The 23,740-nt window shown below is 39.7% G+C and overlaps 2 protein-coding genes across 5 annotated transcripts; both read left to right on the top strand.

Moving 5' to 3' along the window:
- The first annotated feature begins 237 nt into the window (after window positions 1-237).
- Window positions 238-8,159, top strand: gtf2h2 (general transcription factor IIH, polypeptide 2). Of its 3 annotated transcripts, none has more exons than XM_063896611.1 (15): window positions 238-403; window positions 715-794; window positions 878-955; window positions 2,205-2,241; window positions 2,674-2,760; window positions 2,858-2,908; window positions 3,449-3,503; window positions 3,839-3,944; window positions 4,029-4,119; window positions 4,223-4,418; window positions 5,202-5,265; window positions 5,349-5,452; window positions 6,307-6,409; window positions 6,495-6,534; window positions 7,552-8,159. In XM_063896611.1, the coding sequence occupies exons 2-15, from the start codon at window positions 739-741 to the stop codon at window positions 7,660-7,662; spliced, it is 1,179 nt and encodes a 392-aa protein (XP_063752681.1). In that variant the 5' UTR covers window positions 238-403; window positions 715-738; the 3' UTR covers window positions 7,663-8,159. The 3 variants fall into 3 exon arrangements, with proteins under 3 accessions (XP_063752681.1, XP_063752684.1, XP_063752682.1); XM_063896612.1 differs by lacking the exon at window positions 238-403 and adding an exon at window positions 414-594; XM_063896614.1 differs by lacking the exon at window positions 2,858-2,908.
- On the top strand, window positions 8,159-23,740 carry dhfr (dihydrofolate reductase). 2 transcript variants are annotated; one of them, XM_063896616.1, is made up of 6 exons: window positions 8,159-8,472; window positions 8,671-8,720; window positions 21,341-21,446; window positions 21,903-22,026; window positions 22,255-22,370; window positions 23,620-23,740. In XM_063896616.1, exons 1-6 carry the CDS (start codon window positions 8,381-8,383, stop codon window positions 23,696-23,698), a joined length of 567 nt encoding a protein of 188 aa, XP_063752686.1. In that variant the 5' UTR covers window positions 8,159-8,380; the 3' UTR covers window positions 23,699-23,740. The 2 variants fall into 2 exon arrangements, with proteins under 2 accessions (XP_063752686.1, XP_063752685.1); XM_063896615.1 differs by having other exon boundaries at window positions 22,231-22,370.

The raw sequence follows: 23,740 nt of genomic DNA, 5'->3' as shown, positions 1-23,740 counted from the left end.
ATTTTTGTGTAAATGTGCTATTGCTTTCAAATCGGATGTTTACGATAGTTTTGTATATTTACGACAGCCTGAAAATATTACAATCTAATTGGTATGATCCTAAGAAAAACCATGAAGTTGTTAAAAATGTTATGATGATAATAACGTCTTTTTTTAAATTTCTGGCTCGCCACAAGGCTAGCGAGTGTTTCACATAAAAGTAGGTCGAACCGTTGGTCGCGTGCAGGCTGACTGAGCGGAACCTTTTGTCTGAAACCCATGATTCCTTCCGGAAGAATACTAGGCTGCACCAGCTGGCGTTGTACTCGTCTTGTTATACATCCATGGTTGTTCTACGACAGTGTCGTAGGTAACGTTGTAGCCGGTAACTCCGTAACGCAAAGCTTTAAAAGGCAACCCCTAGGTGAGATACCGTTAATGTCTGCGAATTAATTTTGGGCAAATACATGCATTTTTTGTAACGGTAACTGCAGGTTCAGAACATTGAAGAGGTCCACGGTGCTCTGAACAGCAGCAAGAAACGGGGCCCTACTGGCTGTGCTATGGCGACGCTATAATCTCTACACTGACACAGGGACAGCCATATCAATAAGTGTACCTAACAAGATTCAATACCTAACGAGATTCACATTATTCACAAACGACATGTAGTAAAGTGTATCACCTTGGACAGTTGTGTGTTTTTATATGAAGATGATTTTCTTTTGCTGTTAGCGTAAATTGTGTCAGACGGACACCATGGATGAAGAACCAGAGAGAGCAAAGCGCTGGGAAGGGGGCTATGAAAGGACATGGTAAGATTTATCTAGGACGATTATTGTTTATGTATGTGCTATAATTGGATGCAATATTATTTAATCGATATGTTCTCCTACAGGGAAGTGCTGAAGGAGGACGAATCTGGCTCACTGAAAGCCACAGTGGAGGAGATCCTGTTCCAGTCAAAGAGGAAAAGGTGTGTGTGTGTGTGTGTGTGTGTGTGTGTGTGTGTGTGTGTGTGTGTGTGTGTGTGTGTGTGTGTGTGTGTGTGTGTGTGTGTGTGTGTGTGTGTGTGTGTGTGTGTGTGTGTGTGTGTGTGTGTGTGTGTGTGTGTGTGTGTGTGTGTGTGTGTGTGTGTGTGTGTGTGTCTCTCTCTGTCTCTGTCAGTGTGTGTGACGCTGCAAAGGTCTAAACATAGGAAGAGATACTTTAACGTTACATGTGGCTCCTACATTCTGGTGCATAATCATAGCAACAATATCATTAGGAAACTGAGAACCATGTAGAAGACACAAACAATAATACTGGTACAGTCCACCAAAAACAAAGTTTTTAAGCCTATAGTGAAGTGTGATCCTTATCAACAGTCAAATCAGTAAAAAGGGGACGTCAAGGTCAGTTGGACAGGTTCAAGGTAAAGGTTCAGACACTCCGCTGCATGTTCTTGTAGCACATAGAAAGCAAACCTTGGTGATGGGCCTGTAAGCCACGAGTTGCAAGGTGCTGTGTAATGAGTCAGAAATTGCACTTGACGATTGGCCACTTCTGTTGCTGAACTAACCCTAACCTGCCATCTCCATTAAAAGGAACGTGCTTGGTTTCACGAAGGCCGCTCTAGCTTTCACCGTTACGAAACACACAGCACCCAGTCCCTCAATGTTATTTAAAAACATGTACTATTCCGCTGCAGAGCGGGCTCCACTTGTATCTGCATGGTGGTATAGCTGAGCAAAGGTCACTTCCCCAAATCCACCTCTTTCAGGCCTCTATCAACTTTAAACTCTTCAAGTTTGCAGAGTTCCTTCAGCCAACTTCTCCATCCTTGTGCAGCTAAGGCTGGTATAATATCCTCCAAACCAAGTTCATTTCTGCACACGTCTTGAAGAATCCTTTTGACGGATAGGACCATAGGTGCCAAGTTTCCTAGGTGGTCATATTGAGCTGACATCAGATAGGATCCCTCTTCAGCTTGAGGGTCTGATGATCATCGTAAAGGATTCACAAAAAGATGCCCACTACCATATACAAATAAAACACACCTGACATGTGACTCCTAAAGATCATACCAAGTGTCATTTGCACTGCTACATTGTCTGTTGAATGTTTTCCCCTTGCTGCTGTATTGCTTTATAGTTATTGATATACTAACTCTGCACTGTTGTCTTCCAAAAAAAAAGGCAGTTAATCTTACAAAATGATTGTAATTTAACTTCTCTTCTCCTCAGGGTGATAGAGAGCCATGGACAAGTACGGCTTGGAATGGTGAGTGACTTCTGCATTCTTCCAACAGAACCTTCATTCTTCTGTATGCTTCTAAATAATCCCATGTTTCCAGGATCACGTGTTAACATGAAGGCAACTATTCCACCAAAATACCTTTTATACATAGACCAAAATAGCCAAATAAAATTTTTGATAACCATTGTGTATAAAATAACTGTTTCAATGGAATCTTTTTATAAAATTCCTATTTCTTATTTCACAATATAACCGTTAATATAACACTCAAGTCTCAAAGAGGCAAAGTAGCTTGGAATAACTCTTGCAGGACTTCATTTGGCACAGCACAGTACTAGGGACCATTTTGGACACACCGAGAGTTACCATAGCATTATGGATTACTGGAACATTAATTGTAATGTTTAGAATGTCTCTTTTCCAAAAATACGTGTTCAAGGATGTCTTGTGCCCTAGATGCGTCACCTCCACGTGGTAATTGACTGTTCAAGAAGTATGGATGACCATGACTTAAAACCAAACCGCCTCACCTCCACACTAAAGGTACAGTCTGCAGCGCAGCCGTCACACTGCACCAGCAGCCAGATCCTGCCATGAGCTGTAAAGCTATATCTCATCTCCTTTTTCCTTTCCTTTGCAGCTCATGGAAACTTTTGTTGATGAATATTTTGACCAAAACCCTATCAGTCAGGTACAGTAAGTTTAACCTGGCATGCTTATGTTTATACACTGGTTGTGTTATTGAAGTAATGGTTGATGAACTGGAAGCTACTTTTGGCCACGGTTTCTGCCTAAAAACTTGTGATTCTCTTTTATAGAGATTTCTTTGACCAATTATTAATGTGACTTAAGATCAATAAGTACAATGTATTCATCAACTTAGTTGAAGTGTAAAATGACTCAAATGTATTTCACAGGCTCTTAAATTACTTTATGTTCCTAGCGAGGAATGAATAAGGCTACCAAGTGGCAAAGCTTTAAAAAGTTAGAGAACAGCTTATTGAAATTCTTAAATAATTGTCTGTAAAGCCCAGCATGTGAGAACATCTTTTCTCCTCCTTTAAGAATACATGGTTAAAGCAACAGCCAAAAATGATGGAGCACATTTGTCATTGAACACAGCACTGCTGCTGTCAGACCAAAAACAAAAACACTGAATTGTTGTACGAGACAATATCTGCAAACCAGATTTACAGTAGCTGACCCAACAACTTGTGTTGTGTGACTATAGCTGGGCATTATCACCACAAAGAATAAACGGGCAGAGAAGCTGACGGACCTGGCAGGTGAGTACATGAACTGCTAATATTTAGTCATTTCCAACAGGACAAAAAAGGCTTTTGTCTTTAGTTAAAACTATACAATGATCATTCATTCCCGGGCAAATTATTCTGCAGTCCTTTTAGCTTGCTGATCCTTATAAAACAAACGTCTCATCAAAGCCATCTTTGTTTGTCTTTTCCACTGTTCAGCCATCACCAACTCTGGTTTGGGAGTTTAAAAGACGGACTGAACATGTAATGTTCAGTTAGTATGTGCCATCCTTCTCAACCATAGCCTACAGCCTATAAAGTGCCCCCCTGCTGCATGTATGTACTGTGTGGTTTTCTTTTACCACCAGGAAATCCAAAGAATCACATTGTTGCTCTGAAGAAAGCCGTGGACACTGTGTGCATAGGAGAGCCGTCCTTATACAACTCTCTCAACCTGGCCATTCAGACTCTCAAGTAAGTTCTGCCATGTTTATATTCTAGATTGGTTTCTTTGATATTACTGAAAGTCACTCAGCTGGTTCCTGTCTTTGTATGCAGGCACATGCCTGGACATACGAGCCGGGAGATCCTCATAGTCCTCAGCAGCCTCACTACATGTGACCCAGCAAACATAAGTGAGCTGATTAAGGTGAAGTTGAACCCTAAACCCTAACTTAGAGAGCAGTCATCTGAATTAACTAGATATTTAGCATTTCATTTTAACTGAGTTGTTTAACTGTGGGCCCTCTCAGACCCTGAAGGATCTGAAGGTGCGGGTGTCTGTAATTGGCCTGTCAGCGGAGGTCAGGGTGTGTACAGTCCTGACCAGAGACACGGGAGGCTCGTACCACGTTATCCTGGATGAGAGTCACTTCAAAGAGCTGCTGATGCTGCATGTCAAACCTCCTCCAGCCAGCTCTTCATCTGAATGCTCTTTGATACGCATGGGTTCGTATGCAGACACTTCCTCTTATTCCATCTCGAACTGGACATCCAAATGATAAATCCCAAGTGTTATAAACATGTGGTAGTTTGGCCTAACACACTGCTGCCATCACATATTTAGGACTGTTTTTAAATAAAGTACAATTTTACCGTATGTGGGTTAACATGTCAGATTTGTCATACAATCTGTTCGGGCAAATAATTCACTTGTTAGTTTATTTAAATATTCAGGCATCCAGATATAAAACCCCACTGGTAGAATAGTTAGGTAGTAACAAGCCAAGTAAAGGGTGTGTTCTTGAATGATGACAGCAATTTGAAGTGATCACTCATCCATGAACCAACAAACCCACTAGCTTATTTTAAGTCAATGTGATATATACTGTGCTGCTGTGCCACATACTCACTGAAGGACAACATTTGATTACACTGAAAGTTTGATTAACATTTCTATCAGAATAGTTGTGCCTAGCTGTTTGAGAAAATAGCTACATTTCTTGAATTTAAACAATTGATTTGAGATTAAAGGAACACTTAAAGGGTACTTCAGAGTAACAAGGAGTGAGTAGCTGATATACAAATACACATTTTGTGGGAGAAGTATTTCTTTAGGTTCTGAGCATACACTTTTAAACACTTCCGTTTTCCCTTAGGATCAGGAAGCATCAAATCTTTCTTTTGTTTCAGTAAAATATATTCCTTTTTTCTCCTAATTTGAAATACTAAGATTGATGTTTATAAACTATATCCATTGAATATTTGTCTCTCGCCAACTTGTTTTCTCAGGTTTTCCTCAACACATCATCGCCTCTCTCACTAATCAGGATGCCAAGCCTTCATTCAGCATGTCGTAAGTTGAGGGCGTTGTAATCGACGGGACTCTGAGCAGCCGCTGTGTACTAAAGTGATGTTTCTTCCCTGTGTGTCTCCAAGTCACCTGGACAGCAGCAGTGGTGCAGGTCTGTCTCTGGGAGGATACTTCTGTCCGCAGTGCCAATCAAAGTACACAGAGCTACCTGTGGAGTGTAAAGTCTGCGGTATGTGTGATAGAAGTCTTCGTTCTGCGTGTCAGTATAAGATGAGAGAACACTTTAATACATTTTTAAAACCGTGCTGTAGTTGCAGTAGTCGCAATAGTGGCATGGCAGTTTTTGTGTAAACCACAAACGTTTACCATCCACAAACGGGTGTTTTTTGATTTGTGTTGTGTAAGGTCATATACTCATAAACACAGATGTGCTTTGGTACTCTGACTACAGATTAGTTTGGTCCAGGTAGCCTACTTTGGGACCTCAGGGAAAGAAAGTACTAGCTTCCATCTGAGAGCTCTCCTGCTCAGCTATTCTAGTCAACAAGTATCAATGCAAGTCATTTGGCTAGGTTAAAATGTGCTTTTATTAAGCCCCGAAAGGAGAAGGCAATTAGACGAAGAGGAAGTGAGGGTCTTTCCACAAGGCATGCTGGGTAGGCCAGTGCAGCAATTCAGGTTAGTCATTCCCTGACGCAATCACCAACTTCTGAGGCAGCTAGTTACCGCATCGATATGATTGTATTTTTGTCTTCAGATCTGCTGCATCACAAATAAATCGACAAGCGAATAAATATTACTTTTCTTGTAAACCTATTACATTTCAAATGAATATACATATTACCAGAGTAAGTCATGCATGTTCCAAAAATCGCTCTGTATTTTTTGTTGCCCTGACTTAACACCAGAACAAATTCCTAAATACATGTTGTTTGATAATGAAATATTTGTTGCTGGTCTTAGTGCTTATTTATGGATTGTCTTCCGTGGGTTACAAATATTAAAGTCCAATAAAAAGACCTCCACAATGCTGCTTTAAATGCATCATCACTTTGATTGTGTGTGTGATGTGTCGTCTTCAAGGTTTGACTCTGGTGTCGGCACCCCATCTTGCCAGATCCTTCCACCACCTTTTCCCCCTCCAGGCCTTTATAGAGAGTCCTGTGGATGAGCGCCAAGACAAAAGGTGTCTCTGACACACAAACACACTCTAGCATCAGATACTAATACTGTGTCGCTCTCTGTCTTAACCTGATTTGATTTGGTTTCAGGGTCTGTCAAGCTTGTCAAGGGGAGCTGAAAGATAAAAGTGTAAGTACAATTGCTGTAGGGATTCTGATTCCGAAAGTATTGGCATACTCGGATATAGTTCTAATGAAGATTGTTTAAATTGGATGCATTATTAGAAAAATAGATAATTGATATCTCTTTTGCCAACAGAAAAGAAGCCCTAACCAAATTGCCCACAGTACTGGTAGTGGAACATATACAAATACTTGTGTAATATTGTTACAATAGTAATATCTTCCTAATTAAACATGGACTTTAAAATGACTCTCATTCACTACAACAAATTACCGTACATTCTCAAACTCATCCCAAAAATAGTGTTTCAGGTTACTGGACAATTGAAGTACAACTAAAAATAAAATGCAATATCCAACTTAAATGTTTTGCTTTAAAAACGTATCTATAAAACACATGTTTTAAGGTTGTTAGCTGAATGTGGACTTGCAGATGTTATAAATTGAATGCTTGATGTCTTCCTCACTTAAAACCCTCTAGCCATATAAACAACAGATATAATTGTTTTTTAAAAATAGAAGAAAACACATACTCATTAATATACAGTGTACTCCAGGCTTCAAAGAACAAATATGCAACTGGATGAATACAAACCACTCTTGACTTGTACACAAGCATATATTGGTGTTCAGTTACAGAGGGGTACTCTGTAACTGATTAGACCGTTGGAAAAAGTAGAAATTATACACCGTAAATCCACATTGTTTTTAGGAATACAATAACCCTATAGCATTACAAATGAGTGTTATGCCTTTGTTTAATGCTGCAGTTCATCATCTGTGCCTTGTCCACCCCAATTTTTCTCATTTCTATTATGACAATTACAAATGATGTTCCAGATACAAACGGCATGCCTTACAAAGCAGATATTTGGTATAGTTTGGAGTCCCCAAACTATGTGCAACTGCAATAATATAATGGTTAAAAAGGATAATATTAGTATAAAAAGTGTGTACTCGCATTCATTGATGGTTCAATCCCTCTGTCTATCTTCATTTATCTGCTCTCTCTCTCTGTCTCAAGGCATTCACCTGTCCATCATGTCGCAGTGTATTCTGTGTGGAGTGTGACCTCTTCATCCATGACTCGCTACACTGCTGCCCTGGCTGTCTTCACAGTCAGAGCCCCCCCTGAAGCTGAGGGGCTAACTGTCCAACACAGACTGAAATAAACTCAACGGTCACGTGCCCTTATAGGCTCATCACATCTATCACATCGGTGTCGTCGACCTCTGGCAGGGTAACATTGAACACAAGCTATGGACCATCCACATGAAGATATGCAAAAAGAAATTGAACGATTTAGCTTGATCCTTTTATTTTGAAGGTGGAAGCAGTTTGTTGCTATTGACCATGCTGGCCTAAAGCTCTTCTCCTTTTTGAGCGTTGCTATTACTGCTGTTAAATGGCACATCGCATTATTTTTTATTAAAAACAGTGTGATCGCACTGTAGCTACACTGTTTGGTAGCCTACTGCAGTTCTGTTTGTGGCATGGTAGTTGGAATTTGACTTCGAACTTGTACTTATTTTTGTACTAGAAAAGCAGTATTCTATATATGCCACCAATGTTGAATCTCAATATTTAAATTTGAATACTTTTGGACCAAATAAACAAACAAAATAATCACAACTCCCCGACCAATGGAAACGCCATCTACTTTTTCGGGTTAACTCCATAAGATGGCAGTGATGTAATGACATGACTTTCAGCTGCAGTAAAACTCAGAGAAGAAGAAGAATTTCCGCGGTTTTTTGTATCGAGTGTATTGTATCATGTGCCTGCCTGCAGGAACAGCAGTAACACAGAAGCACTGACAGCCTCAGAGCTGTCCTCTGTCCCGGATTCTTCCAATGTCCCGCATTCTGAACGCTATCGTGGCTGTGTGTCCTGACCTGGGCATCGGGAAGGATGGGAACTTGCCCTGGCATCCAGTTAGACTCAAGTAAGTCCGATTCATGGATGGAAGAGCTGGTTAATGTTGTCATACACTGAAACTGAGATAAAGCTGGTGTATAATGTACAGTTTAGCTCAAGAACTGAGCGCGACACCTTGCAGCTCGTGTGCTGGCAGCACAACGGCATAGTGTGACAGCTAGCCTGTGTTAATTTACATTAACATCTTTATGTTTTTCTTTTATAGCAACGAATTCAAACATTTCCGTAAGATGACAGCGACGCCCTCTGTGGAAGGTAACTTCTGTTCACCTGTTTTTTGGTTAATCAAAGTGACATGATGTTCCCCGGATTTCCTAAAGCCTGTATTTATAAAGGCATGTGGGTTAATCCAGAGTCGGAGGACATTAGACATCAAAACTTCTCTAATATGAACCCTTTATATTCTAAGCCATATGTGTCAAACTCATTTTATGTGGCCCGGGAGAGTTTTCAAAGAATATAATGTTTATTAAACTACATGTCCCACAATTCATCTTGTTCTGTGACATGCGCACTGAAGCGACTTCAGTCACAGTCGAGTGAGGCAGTGAGTGACAGAGCTTTGTTACAGCGTCACAGCGACACCAAACACGGAGCAAAGTGTGGTTCACTAGCAGAGACAAGAAACAGCGGAACCAGAACCGACAGACGGCTGGTTCCTCACAGAATGACCCGCTCTGTTAGAGTCAGTCCGGTGTCACTACGGCTCATTCAGAGACACACATCGATTAATGTTTTTAAAATAAACTTGCATTACGGTTATTTCCACTTTTGTTATTTGAGAAAGATACAGTATGAGGTTCTTGACTTGCAGTTTATGAACTAGATTTCTCTATATTCAGACGATGAATACTTGTAAATACGTGTGTAAAGTTTGTAAAGGCAGGAGGAAAACTTCCGCCATCACCGAATCCTCTCTGTTCCTCCTCACCGCCCCTCCACATGCCTGACAATGAGTGACAGGTGATACACACCAGGGTCTGGAACAGGGGCTTTTCAAAGTCTTCGATTTCAGACTATTACAATATTGCAAAATTCTAATTATAAATACTTAAATAGTGATTCATCTAAAAAAATAAGGAGGCTAATTAATTTAATACATTCATGGGATATTAACAGAGGACAGAGAAATGTAAGTGTGCACCCACATACAGTATATGTCAGTGCACAACTATGTGTTAATGCTACCAAATTCATTTTTTCATTAAATTGCACAATTGTTGTAGTTGTTGCATATTTTCTCTTGTAATTATTTGCCCTATACTTCTGCTTTCAGATTATTACCAAAACCATTAATTGTCCAATGCAGAGGCAATAATGTAATACAATACATTATTTTATATATAGTATATATTTATATTAAATATATATATTGTCTTAAAGTTAAAACCGGCCCTTTGAGTGCAACCATAATGCTAATGTGGCCCGTGATGAAATTGAGTTGATACCCCCGAAGCAGTGGCGGCTCCTGAAAAAAATCTCAGGGGCGGTCAATTTTTTCTTGATAATGATTAAGGTGACCCATTCAATAGGTACATTAAGTATTTATCAATTTGTTGTTACATGATTAACTCAGACAGAGATCCCTCTTTTGTCCACTACATGGCAACACACAACAGAAATATGTCCCCTCTAGCTACATAAGTTACAGGTGGAAAGCTATGGAAGAAAGTTGCATCCTGGAGCCTCTATAAGCAGAAATGGTGTGGGTCCACAATAAATTATTCTACTTATTATTATATTAATTATTTACAGGAAATCCAATGATGTATGATGTAAAATAGCTAAACAGGCCAAAAGACATGTTCAGAAACAACATAAAGACAGGGGCAGCATATTAAGTCAAGTATTTATTGACTGAACACCGTAGCATGTTTTAGATGCTCATCAAACACTTGATCTAACTGTGCCACGAAGTCGACCAGTCCGAGAAAAATGCCAGGGTTGGTGGAGCCCTCAGTTTCATCTTTGCCTCGCAAAGCTAGCTCAAACACCCCGCAGAATTTCACACACTGGACAAGCTTGTTGAGGATATGACGGTTCTTGCCCACGTCATCGTTGTGGCGACGAACAGCTAGCTTGTATCCCTCATCCAGTTGATTGGCAATGTTCAACCCCCCAAAAGACGAAAATCTCAAGCAGCTATCCGTGTGGATCTTCAACAGCACATGTTTCTTTATGTTTTCAGATAGATGGTGCATATCTGTTACACCAGTCGACGTCCAAGCATTGCTGTCTGCAGTGCCACCTTCAGGGTGAAAAAGTAGGCAGGGATAGCAGAAGACTGCGTTGGCTACTTCACAGCCTGCTAGCAGGGTTTTTTGCTCATACCAATTTGTAGAAAATCCTCAGGTATAAGTCTTCCCCCCCTTTGTAGAAACTTGTTGAATGGTTAAATTTGGTCTTCGAGGTCCTGATTGTTTTAATGCCAATTTATGTGGATTTGCACGCCGACTAAAAGGAACTTCTTTCAAAGACACAATGGAATTGCACTGAACGCTAGCCTTTTTGAGAGTAGTGGACAATGACGTTTTTGACAGATCTAATGTCTAGAACACTGATTACGACTGCTGCTGTGTTAAAAAATGTTTTCCTCTTTTTCCCTTTGGTAGTGCGTTTATTGTTTTTTTCAGAAAAAGAAAGACATACATACATACTAACACAGCCTGCTAAATACATCACATATCAAAATGTCAAAGAACCACAGCAAGCTACAACATAGATAGGATAAAAACAGACAAGACGGACAAAGGGAATGGTACAGAGGTAGAGCATCCTCCATGATATACACGATATACATGATACGCAGTATGCAAACCATCCTGCCCCCATCAGGATACAACACCTTATATTTATATATCAAATACATCGTACATCACATTGTTGCTTCATTTTTGTGTTTTGAATTATTTGAAAGGGTGGAACTCTTTAGCATTTCAAGTCGCCGCCACAAAGAGGCCCCATACTTTCATGTAAATATCTATTCCATCCATCATCTTATAACATACTCTTTCATAGGAGGAGATTTTGGCTATTTCATCCATCCATTCCTAAAGGGATATATCCCCTTTAGTTTTCCAGTGTTGCAACACTATCCTACATCCAGTAATAAGGGCTATTCTGCACCATGAGATCTGGTAGGCATTCAGACCACTTTCCTTTGGTACCATACCTAGCATGCAAAGCATTGGTCCCTGTACCAGAGAGGAAGCCATCACCGTATTAATGAAGGCAATAATCTTTGACCATAAGCTATCAATCATGGGGCATGAATAGTCCTAGCCTTGCCATTTTACTCGGGGTCCAATATGTGCTATTGATGATTTTATAATTAATCAGATGTGTCTGCATTTCCCTTGAAACTTACGCCTCTTCCCCTATGTCCTTCTCCCAGCATCTCTTAAGGCCTGCAAATTTGGGTGCATGAAACCCCTTCAGAAAGTTATAAAAGCATGATGTTTTAGTTTTTTTTTAGTGCCAACCTCTTTCTAGCCTGTCCTGTATCTCTGTTTTTGAAATAAGTGGTAGTTATCTAAGGCGTGTCAGGATACAACTCCGTTGCTGCAGATACTTCCAAAAATCCCTACCCGGGAGTCTATACTTTTTCCTTAATTGTTCGAAGGACAGAAGTTGATCTCCATCAAATAGGTCCCCAATATAAACAATTCCCAATTTCAACCACCCAGCCCAGTAAAATATATTTTTGCCAATTTTCAAATTTGAGTTATGCCATAATGATGTTTTACAAGTAAAAGCAGGGTTTGAGCCTGTGATCTTGTGTGCGGTTCTCCATGTTTCCTGTGAAAAGGCGAGAACTGGGTTATCATAAGGGATGACCCCATTTGCTTGCGTAATAAAAGCATGGATAGGGTGAGGGTTTAAAAGGTGTCTTTCGATAGACACCCACATTGGGGCTCGTCCAGCTGTCATATATATTTTGGATAACTGTTTCAAACAAAACGCATAGTGATACCAACCTATATGGGGAAGGCCTAGGCCACCGTCCTTTATGGCTGCATACATTTTTTGCGATTTATATATGTTTTTTTGCCATCCCATAGAAATGTGTATACACCTTCATTATATTTCAATAGCGCATTGCGTGGCAAGCAAAATGGTAGCATATAACTTAAATAGTTAATTTTAGGAATCATTACCATCTTTAAAATATTGATTTTTCCCAAAAGCGATAACCCCAGCTTGGTCCAATTTTGCAAAATAGGCTTTTTTTTCTCAATTAATGGGATTAGGTTGTTTGTCATTATGTCTTCCAGCTGTGGAGTGAGCTTGATACCCAGATACGTTAGACCAGATGGCCACCATGCAAATCGCCATCCCTGTCTAATACTAGGTGGGCAGAGTCTCGATAGGGGCATTGCCTCAGACTTCGACCAGTTTATTTTGTAACCTGATACGTCTGAGAAAGAGTTGATCAAGTTGAGGATGTGAGGCACCGTTGTTGTGGGGCTTCTGGATAGTAACAAAATGTAATCCGCGTACATGAGCAGCTTATGTTCCGCTCCACCAGCCTTTATGCCCACTATGTTGTCATTTTGCCTTATAGCAATTGCTAATGGTTCAAGTAGCAGCGCGAAGATTAAGGGAGATAAAGGACAGCCCTTCCTTGTCCCTCTATGAAGCTCAAAAGGGGGGGATTTCCTGCCATTCGTCAGCACAGATGCTTTAGGATTTTGATATAATAATTTGACCCATTTAATAAACGATGCACCAAGGCCAAATTTCTCCAGTGTCTGGAAAAGGAATGTCCACTCTACCCTGTCAAATGCTTTCTCAGCATCAAGTGAGAGCGCTGCAGTTATATCAGGTTCATTTTCCAGCTTGCCACATGAGATGAAGCAACCTGCGGAGATGGTCAGACGATGTCCTATTTTTTAATAAAGCCCACTTGGTCTGGGTGGATAAGTTTTGGTAAACAACCCTCCAGCCTAGACGCCAAAATCTTGGACAGTATTTTAGCATCAACATTAATCAGTGATACGTGTCGGTAGCTACCAAATTGTTGTGGGTCCCTACTTTTTTTATGAATCAGAGCGATTAAAGCAGTTTGCATACTGTCTGGAAGGGATCCCCTCTCCAACGCATCTCTAAAAACTCCAAGTAGTCTTGGGGCAAGTAAATCTGAGAAGGCTTTGTAAAAATCAGCTGGGAAGCCGTCCTCACCCGGGGATTTACCATTCTGTAATTCTTTCATGGCCTTTTTAACCTCTTCTAATGTTATGTCCGTTCCAATATCACCCCATTCGTCGTCTGACGAGGTCGGACATCTTACCTTTAGATAGAAAATATCTTATAACCCTGGCATTTATAGAGACCTTGATAAAATATTTTAAATATAGAATTAATGTCCGTCTCGTCTGTCTTCAGATCGCCCCTATCGTTTTGTATTGCTGGTATTACTGATTGTGTATACTGCTGCTTTGCTCTGTGCCAGGAATCTCCCTGTTCTTTCCCCTTGTTCATAATATTTTAGTTTAGTTATGAATAATGCATATTCTACTTTCTTCTGTAATATGGAGTTAAATTTTACTTTTAGTTTGATTAGTTCCAGAAGAGTAGTATGGTCAGATTGGGAAGAGTGTATATTTTCCAGATTTTTTATTTCCAGCTCCAGTTCCTGAAGCCGCTGAACCAATCTCTTTTTCAGATAGGAACAGTGTTGAATGAGGTGACCTCTAATAATCGCCTTAAATGCATCCCACTCCACGGCTGTGTTTGAAACTGAGCTTTCGTTATTCAGCCAATAATCCATTCTCTCTTTTTTTTATAAATTCCAGGGACTGTTCATCTCGGAGTAGGGATGTGTTAAATCTCCACCTAGCGGGTGGGTTTCTTAGCATTTGGCCTGAACAAAACGCTATCCCGACCGAAGCATGATCTGATATTAAGATGTTACCTATGGACGTTTGTTCTGTAATAGAAACGAGCGACTTTGAGATAAGAAAATAATCTATCCTTGAATAGGATGTATGTGGGTTGGGTTAAAAGGTATATTCCCTTAACAACGGGTGGAAAAATCTCCAGACATCCACTAAGCCTAACTCTTTTTTCCATTGCGTCAATAGCTTTCTGAGCCCCTGAGGGTCGTACTATACCCCGTCTAATAGGTTTAATCAACTTGAGGGTCCCTAACTTTGTTAAAATCCCCACCTAATATTATGTAAGAGTTTCCAAATTGTCTTATTGTATTGCTAACTTCTAGAATCCCAGCAGGTTCGCTGTTGGAGCATATATATTCATAAAAGTGCATCTAACACCATACAATTCAGTATCGATAGCCTCCCATCTCCCCTCTTCATCTGACTGTTGTTTAAGTATTTCAATTTTGAGATTCTTTCGTATCAAAATGGCAACTTCCCTCTGGCTAGAGTCCTCTAGTCCAGCACTATGAAAAACCTTCCCTACCCAATCCCTCTGAAATAATAAGTCCTTTTTTTCCAGGTGGGTTTCCTGAAAGAAAACAAGATACGTTTTTTTCTGTTTTAAATACAGTAAAATCTTTTTCCTTTCAGTGGCTATGTTTGCACCCTTAACATATAAGGATGTCAATCTAACCAGTTCACCATTATCTATTTCCAAATGTATAGTTACCAAGATGATTCGGCATACCGCAACCAGAGCACACGTTAAGAGCTCCAACCCCACTGAAACATTCCCTTGAAAAACGACAGACCTAACACACAACGTAACTCTGTTAGACAAGAAACTACATAAAGAAACTACAACTATAAGCTACAGCAAAACATGTGGCTCTCCTCCTTTAACTAAACTACTATAGTGCATCCTGTGAGAAGGGTCCCTGACTGCATCACCCCCCAACCCCATTGTATATTTTGAGTTAATTAAGAAAAATGGTTAATTGCAACCTTACTCTTACTTACTTACTCTCCTTACTTTTCCCTGGTGCCAGTAACCAAAAAAGCAATCCATATTATGGGAGAATACAATTATACAACATATCGATTATGCTTAACTATAAAAATGTAATGTTACTAAAAATAATACAGAACATGTGACCCTGTAACCTTAATTACTTATAGTAACAGATTTGCAAATCAATACTTATTAGCTTTTACCTCAGGATTTATTGCTAGCTGCAGAATGTAATGCTACTTTAAAGGCATGGATAAACTTACAGTGGGGCAAAAAAGTATTTAGTCAGCCACCAATTGTGCAAGTTCTCCCATTTAAAAAGATGAGAGAGGCCTGTAATTTTTATCATAGGTATACCTCAACTATGAGAGACAGAATGGGGGAAAACAATCCAGAAAATCACCTTGTAGGATTTTTAAAGAATTTATTTCAAATGATTGTGGAAAATAAGTATTTGGTCAATAACAAAAGTTCACCTCAATACTTTGTTATATACCCTTTGTTGGCAATGACAGAGGTCAAACGTTTTCTGTAAGTCTTCACAAGGTTTTCACACACTGTTGCTGGTATTTTGGCCCATTCCTCCATGCAGATCTCCTCTAAAGCAGTGATGTTTTGGGGCTGTCCCTGGGCAACACGGACTTTCAACTCCCTCCAAAGATTTTCTATGGGGTTGAGATCTGGAGACTGGCTAGGCCACTCCAGGACCTTGAAATGCTTCTTACGAAGCCACTCCTTCGTTGCCCTGGCGGTGTGTTTGGGATCATTGTCATGCTGAAAGACCCAGCCACGCTTCATCTTCAGTGCCCTTGCTGATGGAAGGAGGTTTTCACTCAAAATCTCACGATACATGGCCCCATTCATTCTTTCCTTTACACGGATCAGTCGTCCTGGTCCCTTTGCAGAAAAGCAGCCCCAAAGCATGATGTTTCCACCTCCATGCTTCACAGTAGGTATGGTGTTCTTTGGATGCAACTCTGCATTCTTTCTCCTCCAAACACGACGAGTTTAATTTTTACCAAAAAGTTCTATTTTGGTTTCATCTGACCATATGACATTCTCCCAATCCTCTTCTGGATCATCCAAATGCCCTCTAGCAAACTTCAGACGGGCCTGGACATGTACTGGCTTAAGCAGGGGGACACGTCTGGAACTGCAGGATTTAAGTCCCTGGCGGCGTAGTGTGTTACTGATGGTAGCCTCTGTTACTTTGGTCCCAGCTCTCTGCAGGTCATTCACTAGGTCCCCCCGTGTGGTTCTGGGATTTTTGCTCACCGTTCTTGTGATCCTTTTGACCCCACGGGGTGAGATCTTGCGTGGAGCCCCAGATCGAGGGAGATTAGCAGTGGTCTTGTATGTCTTCCATTTTCTAATAATTGCTCCCACAGTTGATTTCTTCACACCAAGCTGCTTACCTATTGCAGATTCAGTTTTCCCAGCCTGGTGCAGGTCTACAATTTTGTCTCTGGTCTCCTTTGACAGCTCTTTGGTCTTGGCCATAGTGGAGTTTGGAGTATGACTGTTTGAGGTTGTGGACAGGTGTCTTTTATACTGATAACGAGTTCAAAAAGGTGCCATTAATACAGGTAACGAGTGGAGGACAGAGGAGCCTCTTAAAGAAGAAGTTACAGGTCTGTGAGAGCCAGAAATCTTGCTTGTTTGTAGGTGACCAAATACTTATTTTACCGAGGAATTTACCAATTAATTCTTTAAAAATCAGACAATGTGATTTCCTGGATTTCTTTTTCTCATTTTGTCTCTCATAGTTGAGGTTTACCTATGATAAAAATTACAGGCCTCTCTCATCTTTTTAAATGGGAGAGCTTGCACAATTGGTGGCTGACTAAATACTGTTTTGCCCCACTGTAGATATTCACCTAAAGAAAGATGTCTCTGAAATGAATTTGTCTTATTCTGATAATATGAGTAACAGGTGCGTTGGTTAGAGTGCCACACTAGTTTTAGACTGAAAGAAAAATACGAGAGGACTGACCTTTGCTCTGCAGCACCTCTCTGTCCTTTAACTGCAGTTTATTCACTTCCTCTGCCAAGCTTAATAGGTTACAGAGTTGTGCACATGTTGAGGGACACTCCTTCAGTGTAAAATGTCTGGTATTTAAAATATGTCTATGATTTAACAAATTGCTTTGAACTTTACAGGAGACATATAGCAACACAATAATAGCAAAACATTTAATAAACTGCTTATTTAAAATGTTATATTTGACAGGCAAGTTGGTATACAAGAAAGAGGAACAATATCATTGTGAGCTATTTGATATTTTGATTAATAATTTGAGTGCATGTTTTTGCATTTTGGGCATGGAATATTTGAAATTTCATAGGTGGGACAGAAAAATGTCCTTCAATTTCTGGCCCATGACCCATTTAACAGGCTCCGCTTTTCAACCCTTTCCCCCTCTTCTGGTTCAAACGCAAATGTATTAGTTCAACCGGTTTAGCATTAGCAGCATTGTAAAAAGAAAAAAAAAGCACAAACATTTTATTGTAGATCATTCACAGCAACACTGCACCCATTTACAACACAATAAATCATCCATCTTGTTACTGGATGACCTATTTAAATGACTCAAAATCTCAAATGTGCACACTTTTATTGTCTGTAGTGTAGTTTAATGTGCTTTATGGAAATATTGCTTCACCTTATAGGCTGACCTGCACCAGGATTAACTGAACTACGTTTCCTGTGATGGCTTCCGGTCTGTTTAGGCCAACAAGAATTGCAGATTTTACCATGTCTCCACCATGAGCCTTCAGTCCTCAGAGCTCAAAGCCATTGAGTGACATTAGCACATATTGAATGGATGGGATTGCTTTTTTTCCATGTGCCCACATTTCAGCAATGCAGATAATCTGAAGAATAATTTTATTTCCTTTTGATTTTGGATGAGGGAACATGCTTTGTTTTTCTTTTTCTTTCCTCCTATGGATTCTAGTTAAGGGTGTTTTGTTTTATTATATGACTATATATAATTATATTTCATTTAGCTGATGCTTTTATCCAAAGTGACTTTCAATGGGTGCAAAAACATAGAGAATAAAACTCAGAACAACAAGGAAAGTGCAGATATACTCACTTCAAGCAAGTCCTACCATTGTAAGAGCTTGTGAATGTGTTACAAGGCCTAAGCTAACTCCATGAAGTGTTTTTTTTTGTGTGCAATAATTTAATTGCCAAGATGCAATGGGAACAGACGCGTTTTCAGTTTGCGATGAAAGATCTGCAGAGTTTCTGCTGTCCTGATTTCAATGGGGAGCTCATTACAGCATTAAGGAGCCTGGATAGCAAACAGGTGTGTTTTTTAGGGGTACCTGGGTCCCACTCAGAGAGATGGAGTAGCAAGCTGATTGGCTGGTGCCGAGTGAAGTGAAGGTGATGGATTGTATGGTTTAACCAAGGCCTGAATGTAGAAAGGGGCTTATCCCCTCACAGCACGGTAGGCCATTACCAGAGTGTTGAAGCACATTCTGGCAGCCAGTGAAGGGAGCGGAGGAGAGGTTGTGGTGTGGGAGAACTTGGAGAGGTTAAAGACCAGTCGGGCTGCAGCATTCTGAACTAGCTGTAGAGGGCAGATGACATTTGCAGGTAGATGGAATGTGTCTGCAGGATCGGGTTGAAGCGATGTTAGACGTAAAGGACAGTTCAGCATCCTTTTTTAATTTGTGCATTTTTTAATTAAGTTGTGTATATTTGCAGAGGCTGTTGCAAAAACTAAGCAGCTTGTTAAACATCAGATTTAAATTTTCAAAAAGAAGTTTACAAAAACTTTTTGGGAGTTTTATTTTTATTTTATTTTGTCCCAAAGCTTACTGCTGTATTAACACCCTCCATCTGGAAGAAGGGACCCTCGTCCAGCTGCGAGTGAGACTACATCACTGAGTGGGCATTGGTAGGGTGTGGTTTGGAATTCAAGGTTTATATTTTGATTGTGTCCTGCCCTAATTAGCTCCTAAATATGTGGCAAGTGGCATACATAAATAGATCCCCATAGAAGCCTATATATCATTATAGTTTACTATCATATGAAAAGCGCTATAATTCCTAATGTTGACACTCGGGAATAGGTTTTGATGCCTCGTCCTAAATTTGCTGTAGTACGCTATACCAATGTTCTGTACCATATATTCCAATTACAAAACTGATTACTCTATTGATATTTATCACAGATCATAGTTAATCAATACAATATATTTCACTTGGATTTTAAGAATAACTAAAGGGATTCTTATTGTGTCGTACCTTAATGCGAACTTGAGAATAAACTTTAAATCTGCTGCATGTTTTTCAAAGTTTAAGAGCTGCAGAATGTGTAGTTATTAAGAGATAAATGGGAAGCACAAATTGCATCGCGTGACGCAGAAATGATTAGCCTGCTTGTGGATTTACAGGATTAGGGCATTTATTCCATCGTTCCTCTGTTATTTTTAGCAACCGTTTCCCTAACGCCATTGTATTTGTTTTATTTTCTAATAAGTCGGATATAGGCCACGATTGATCAACAAGAAGAAAAAAACGACATGTACATTTGACCAAACGCCCTGATTCACCAGAATGGGCACAGCCTGTAAAACAAAGCGTCTGTTGATAAAGACAGCTGATATCCACCTCTGTGGTACCTGTTGTGTTTGATTAAGGTTCAGGTTTTGTCCAGCAAGCTAAGTCAAAGGAACCCTGGTCATTCCTGCTATGTGATGTACCCTTCAGGGCTGTCCCCATGATTCTGGAGGACTTACACAAGAATAGTTTGTTGCACCAAAACCCAACTGAACATCAAATGTCTAACGTTTGGGGCTGGCAGATTCTCTAATTTCACGTTAAAGGGAGTGAATCTATAGGGCAGGCAGTAACGTTACGGAATAGCAATAAAAAGAACAGCACTCTGTTCTCTGAAACACTACTACTGACATCAAAGTGTTACAATAATCCAGGATGAAACAAAGGCTTTAGTTACTCTTTGCATCAGCCATGGAAAAAGAGACTTGATTGTTGTCATGTTGTAAAGGTGAAGGAAGGCGATCTTTGTAACACTTTGTATTGAACTAAAGACACAATTGAATCCCATCTAACACCAACATTGTTGGGTATCTGACTTGAGATACCAAAGTTGTCTTTCACTCACTCAAATTGGTGCATATGTCAAGAGGGTCTTATGACCTTCATCTCAGTTTGATCTGAAATTAGACTATCACTTACTTGCTGTATCTATAATTTTAATAAATCTAAAAATAAGGAATTAGCAACAAATCATTTACATCTTGTCACCCCCTGACTTTTGGATATCACTGAAATGTGGGACATTATAAAATTAGCAGCAGTATAAAATAAACAAGAATATCAATAATACGGAACCTGTAAAGGGACACTGGGAAATTAAAAAAACGTAAACATTTCTTGTGCTCACGCGAAAGTTTCAAACCTACCAAATGTCAGGTTTGGTCATAGGCAGTGTTCCCAGTTTAATTATTATTTTATTTAATGCATTTAGCATTAAAACACGCTCTCCTTCAGAGTGAATTAAAGTGTGGTTGAAGTTTTTCATGGATTTCAATGATATTTACAAGGCTGGGCTTTCCATCGGTCATCAGCTTTCGGCCGCATGTTGGCACTCTCTGACGAAACGAGACCTTGAATAAGATCAGACAGGGAGCTTATGTACTGCTGTGTGTGTACTGCTGAGTGTGCTTATATACTGTCGTGATACTTTTGCATGCGCACCAGAAACTTTTTTGTTCTTTTTTTCCCCCCCATGTCCCTTTTTAAGGGTTCAGTACAATAATGAAAATAAGGAAAAAATATATATTGGGGAATTCCCACGCAGAGATTGTCTCTTAGGCTTAATTAAGGAATTCTCTTTCAGAAATGTTCAAATCTATAACTTATCTATGAAAACTTTGATAAATCTTCACAAGCAGTCAGGAGTGATGACTACAAATTCATTTATTCAAGCCTTGCTGTCCTTCAGGCAAGCAAAATGTGGTGATAATGGGCAGGAAAACATGGTTTTCCATCCCAGAGAAAAACAGACCTCTGAACAACAGGATCAACATCGTCCTCAGCCGGGAATGCAGGTATGTGTCAGACACGATGATGCTGCCATAAAGCAATGTGTACAAACAAATAAATGGGATGTTTCACTGTAGACACACTGCAACTTTCTCAACCACTTTTTCTTTGAGGTTTCCTCTTTGGTCAAACCTACTGGTTTGCTGGTATAACATTTTGTTGGAAGACAGGAATTCCTCCAATATGAAATGCAGCCCAAAGGATTCTCAAAAGTTGCCTGTCTAATGAAATCCATTGTATTGGTGTGGAGGCAGATAAGAGACGGATAAAAAAAAGCCAGGGCAGATATTTGTTCTTTTTTATAATTAAACCTTTAGTCAATATAAGTAACAAGATGGCCAGATGGCAGGATTATTTTTGCATCACGTATGTAGGGTCAACAGGTGCTTAGGTGAAACATTTATTTGCCTTAAGTATTTTACTTATAACAGTTAACAATCTGAATGCTGACTCCTCTCCAGAACGCCCCCTGCAGGAGCCCATCACCTGGCGCCAGACTTCAACTCAGCTCTCAGGCTGCTGGAAACAGAGCTGGCAGAACGAGCTGACCAGGTCTGGGTCATTGGGGGCGCCTCGCTCTACAAGGTAACACACTGAAAAGTTTTGGCATGTTTTAAAAAACTGTAAATCATCTAAGTATTCCCAATACAAGCTTTAATTTTTTTGTGATTATTATTTTTTTCATTTGGGGGGGAAACTGTTACAAATATTGACCTTTTTTAAACAAACCAATAAAGAGTACGGTTGAGTACTTCTTTATACACAGTCTTCATCTTTCTGTACTTACAGTTTTGGTTGCTTTGGTCTACCCAGGAGTTGATGCAGAGCCCAGGGACCAAGAGACTGTTTATTACGCGAGTCCTGAAGCAGTTTGACTGTGACACGTTCCTCCCTGAAATCATTCTGGACAAACATCGTCTACTGCCACAGTAAGATTCAGGTTTACTACAACTAAAGACATATATTTTGAATTTGAGGTTTTATTTTCTTCTATTTATGTTGAACTAACTAGTGCACAGTGTAGAACCTAATTTGCCCAGCAACTTTTCAAAGTTTTATTAAAAAACATTTATCATCCTGGTACCGAGCAAACTTATCTTTTCCATTAACACCCCTTGCGATGGTTCTTAAGGCTTGTCACTGACAGCCAGAGGAGTCCAGTTCTTGTACTTGTTAAAGTAATACCAGAGTGTAGGAATACTCTGTCACAGTAAAAGTCCTGCATTCTAAATGTTCCTTCAGTGAAAGTAGAAAGTACTCTCATCTAAATGTACTTAAAGTAGCGACAGTAAAAGTAGTCATTGTTTGATTGGTCCATTTCAGAATAATATCTCTGATATGTTTTACAATTATTGATCATTAAAGTGTTCTCAGAGCTGGTAAAGGTGCAGCTAGTTTGAATGGCTTTGTATACTGCAGGGTAGCTGCTGAATTTACTCCAGGTGAACTAAAGTCTGATTTAAGGGCTGATCATATTTACCATCATTAATCCAGATCTGTAAAGTAACTACAGGGATTAAATACATGTAGTGGAGCAAAAGTAGACCATTTACCTCTGACCTGTAGTGGAGTAGAAGTACGAAGTAGCATAAAATGGAAATTCTCAAGTAAAGTAACTAAAAATGTTACAATACAGTACTTGATTAAATGTTCTTATAGTTTACATAACTGCTGACGGCTTGACTGCTGAAATAATACAAACCCCAATTCCAATCAAGTTGGGACGTTGTGTAAAACGTAAAAAAAAACAGATTACAATGATTTGCAAATCCTTTTCAACCTATATTCAATTAAATACACTACAAAGACAAGATATGTAATGTTCAAACTGATTAACCTTTATGAATTTTTGCAAATATTCACTCATTTTGAATGATGCTGGCAACACGTCCTGATAAAGTTAGGACAGAGGCGTGTTTACCACTGTGTTACATCAACTTTCTTTAACAACACTCAATAAATTGTCAGCAAGCGCTGGGCTCAGAGATCAAATAATTTAAACTTTGAACCACATCAGTTAACAGCTGTATAAAGCAGAAGGTGAAGTAACCATAGAAACAATACTTCATTATGTGTATTTACTGCGAGGCGCCCTGTCTTGTGGTGAGCAAAGGGCAAATCGCATAAACATGTAAGCATGTATGACGAAAGATAAAGTATGGTTTGCCTCTCCTTCAGGTTTCCAGGAGTGTCACAGGAGCTACAGGAGGAGAATGGTATCCAGTACAAATTTGAAGTATATGAGAGCATTGATTAACTATGCAATTAGAAATAATAAAACCAAACAATGTTAATCCTA

This window comes from Eleginops maclovinus, chromosome 12, assembly GCF_036324505.1.
Source record: "Eleginops maclovinus isolate JMC-PN-2008 ecotype Puerto Natales chromosome 12, JC_Emac_rtc_rv5, whole genome shotgun sequence".
Classification (NCBI taxonomy): Eukaryota; Metazoa; Chordata; class Actinopteri; order Perciformes; family Eleginopidae; genus Eleginops; species Eleginops maclovinus.
Note: the sequence above shows the minus strand (reverse complement) of the source record. Positions and strands in the feature narration are given on the sequence as shown.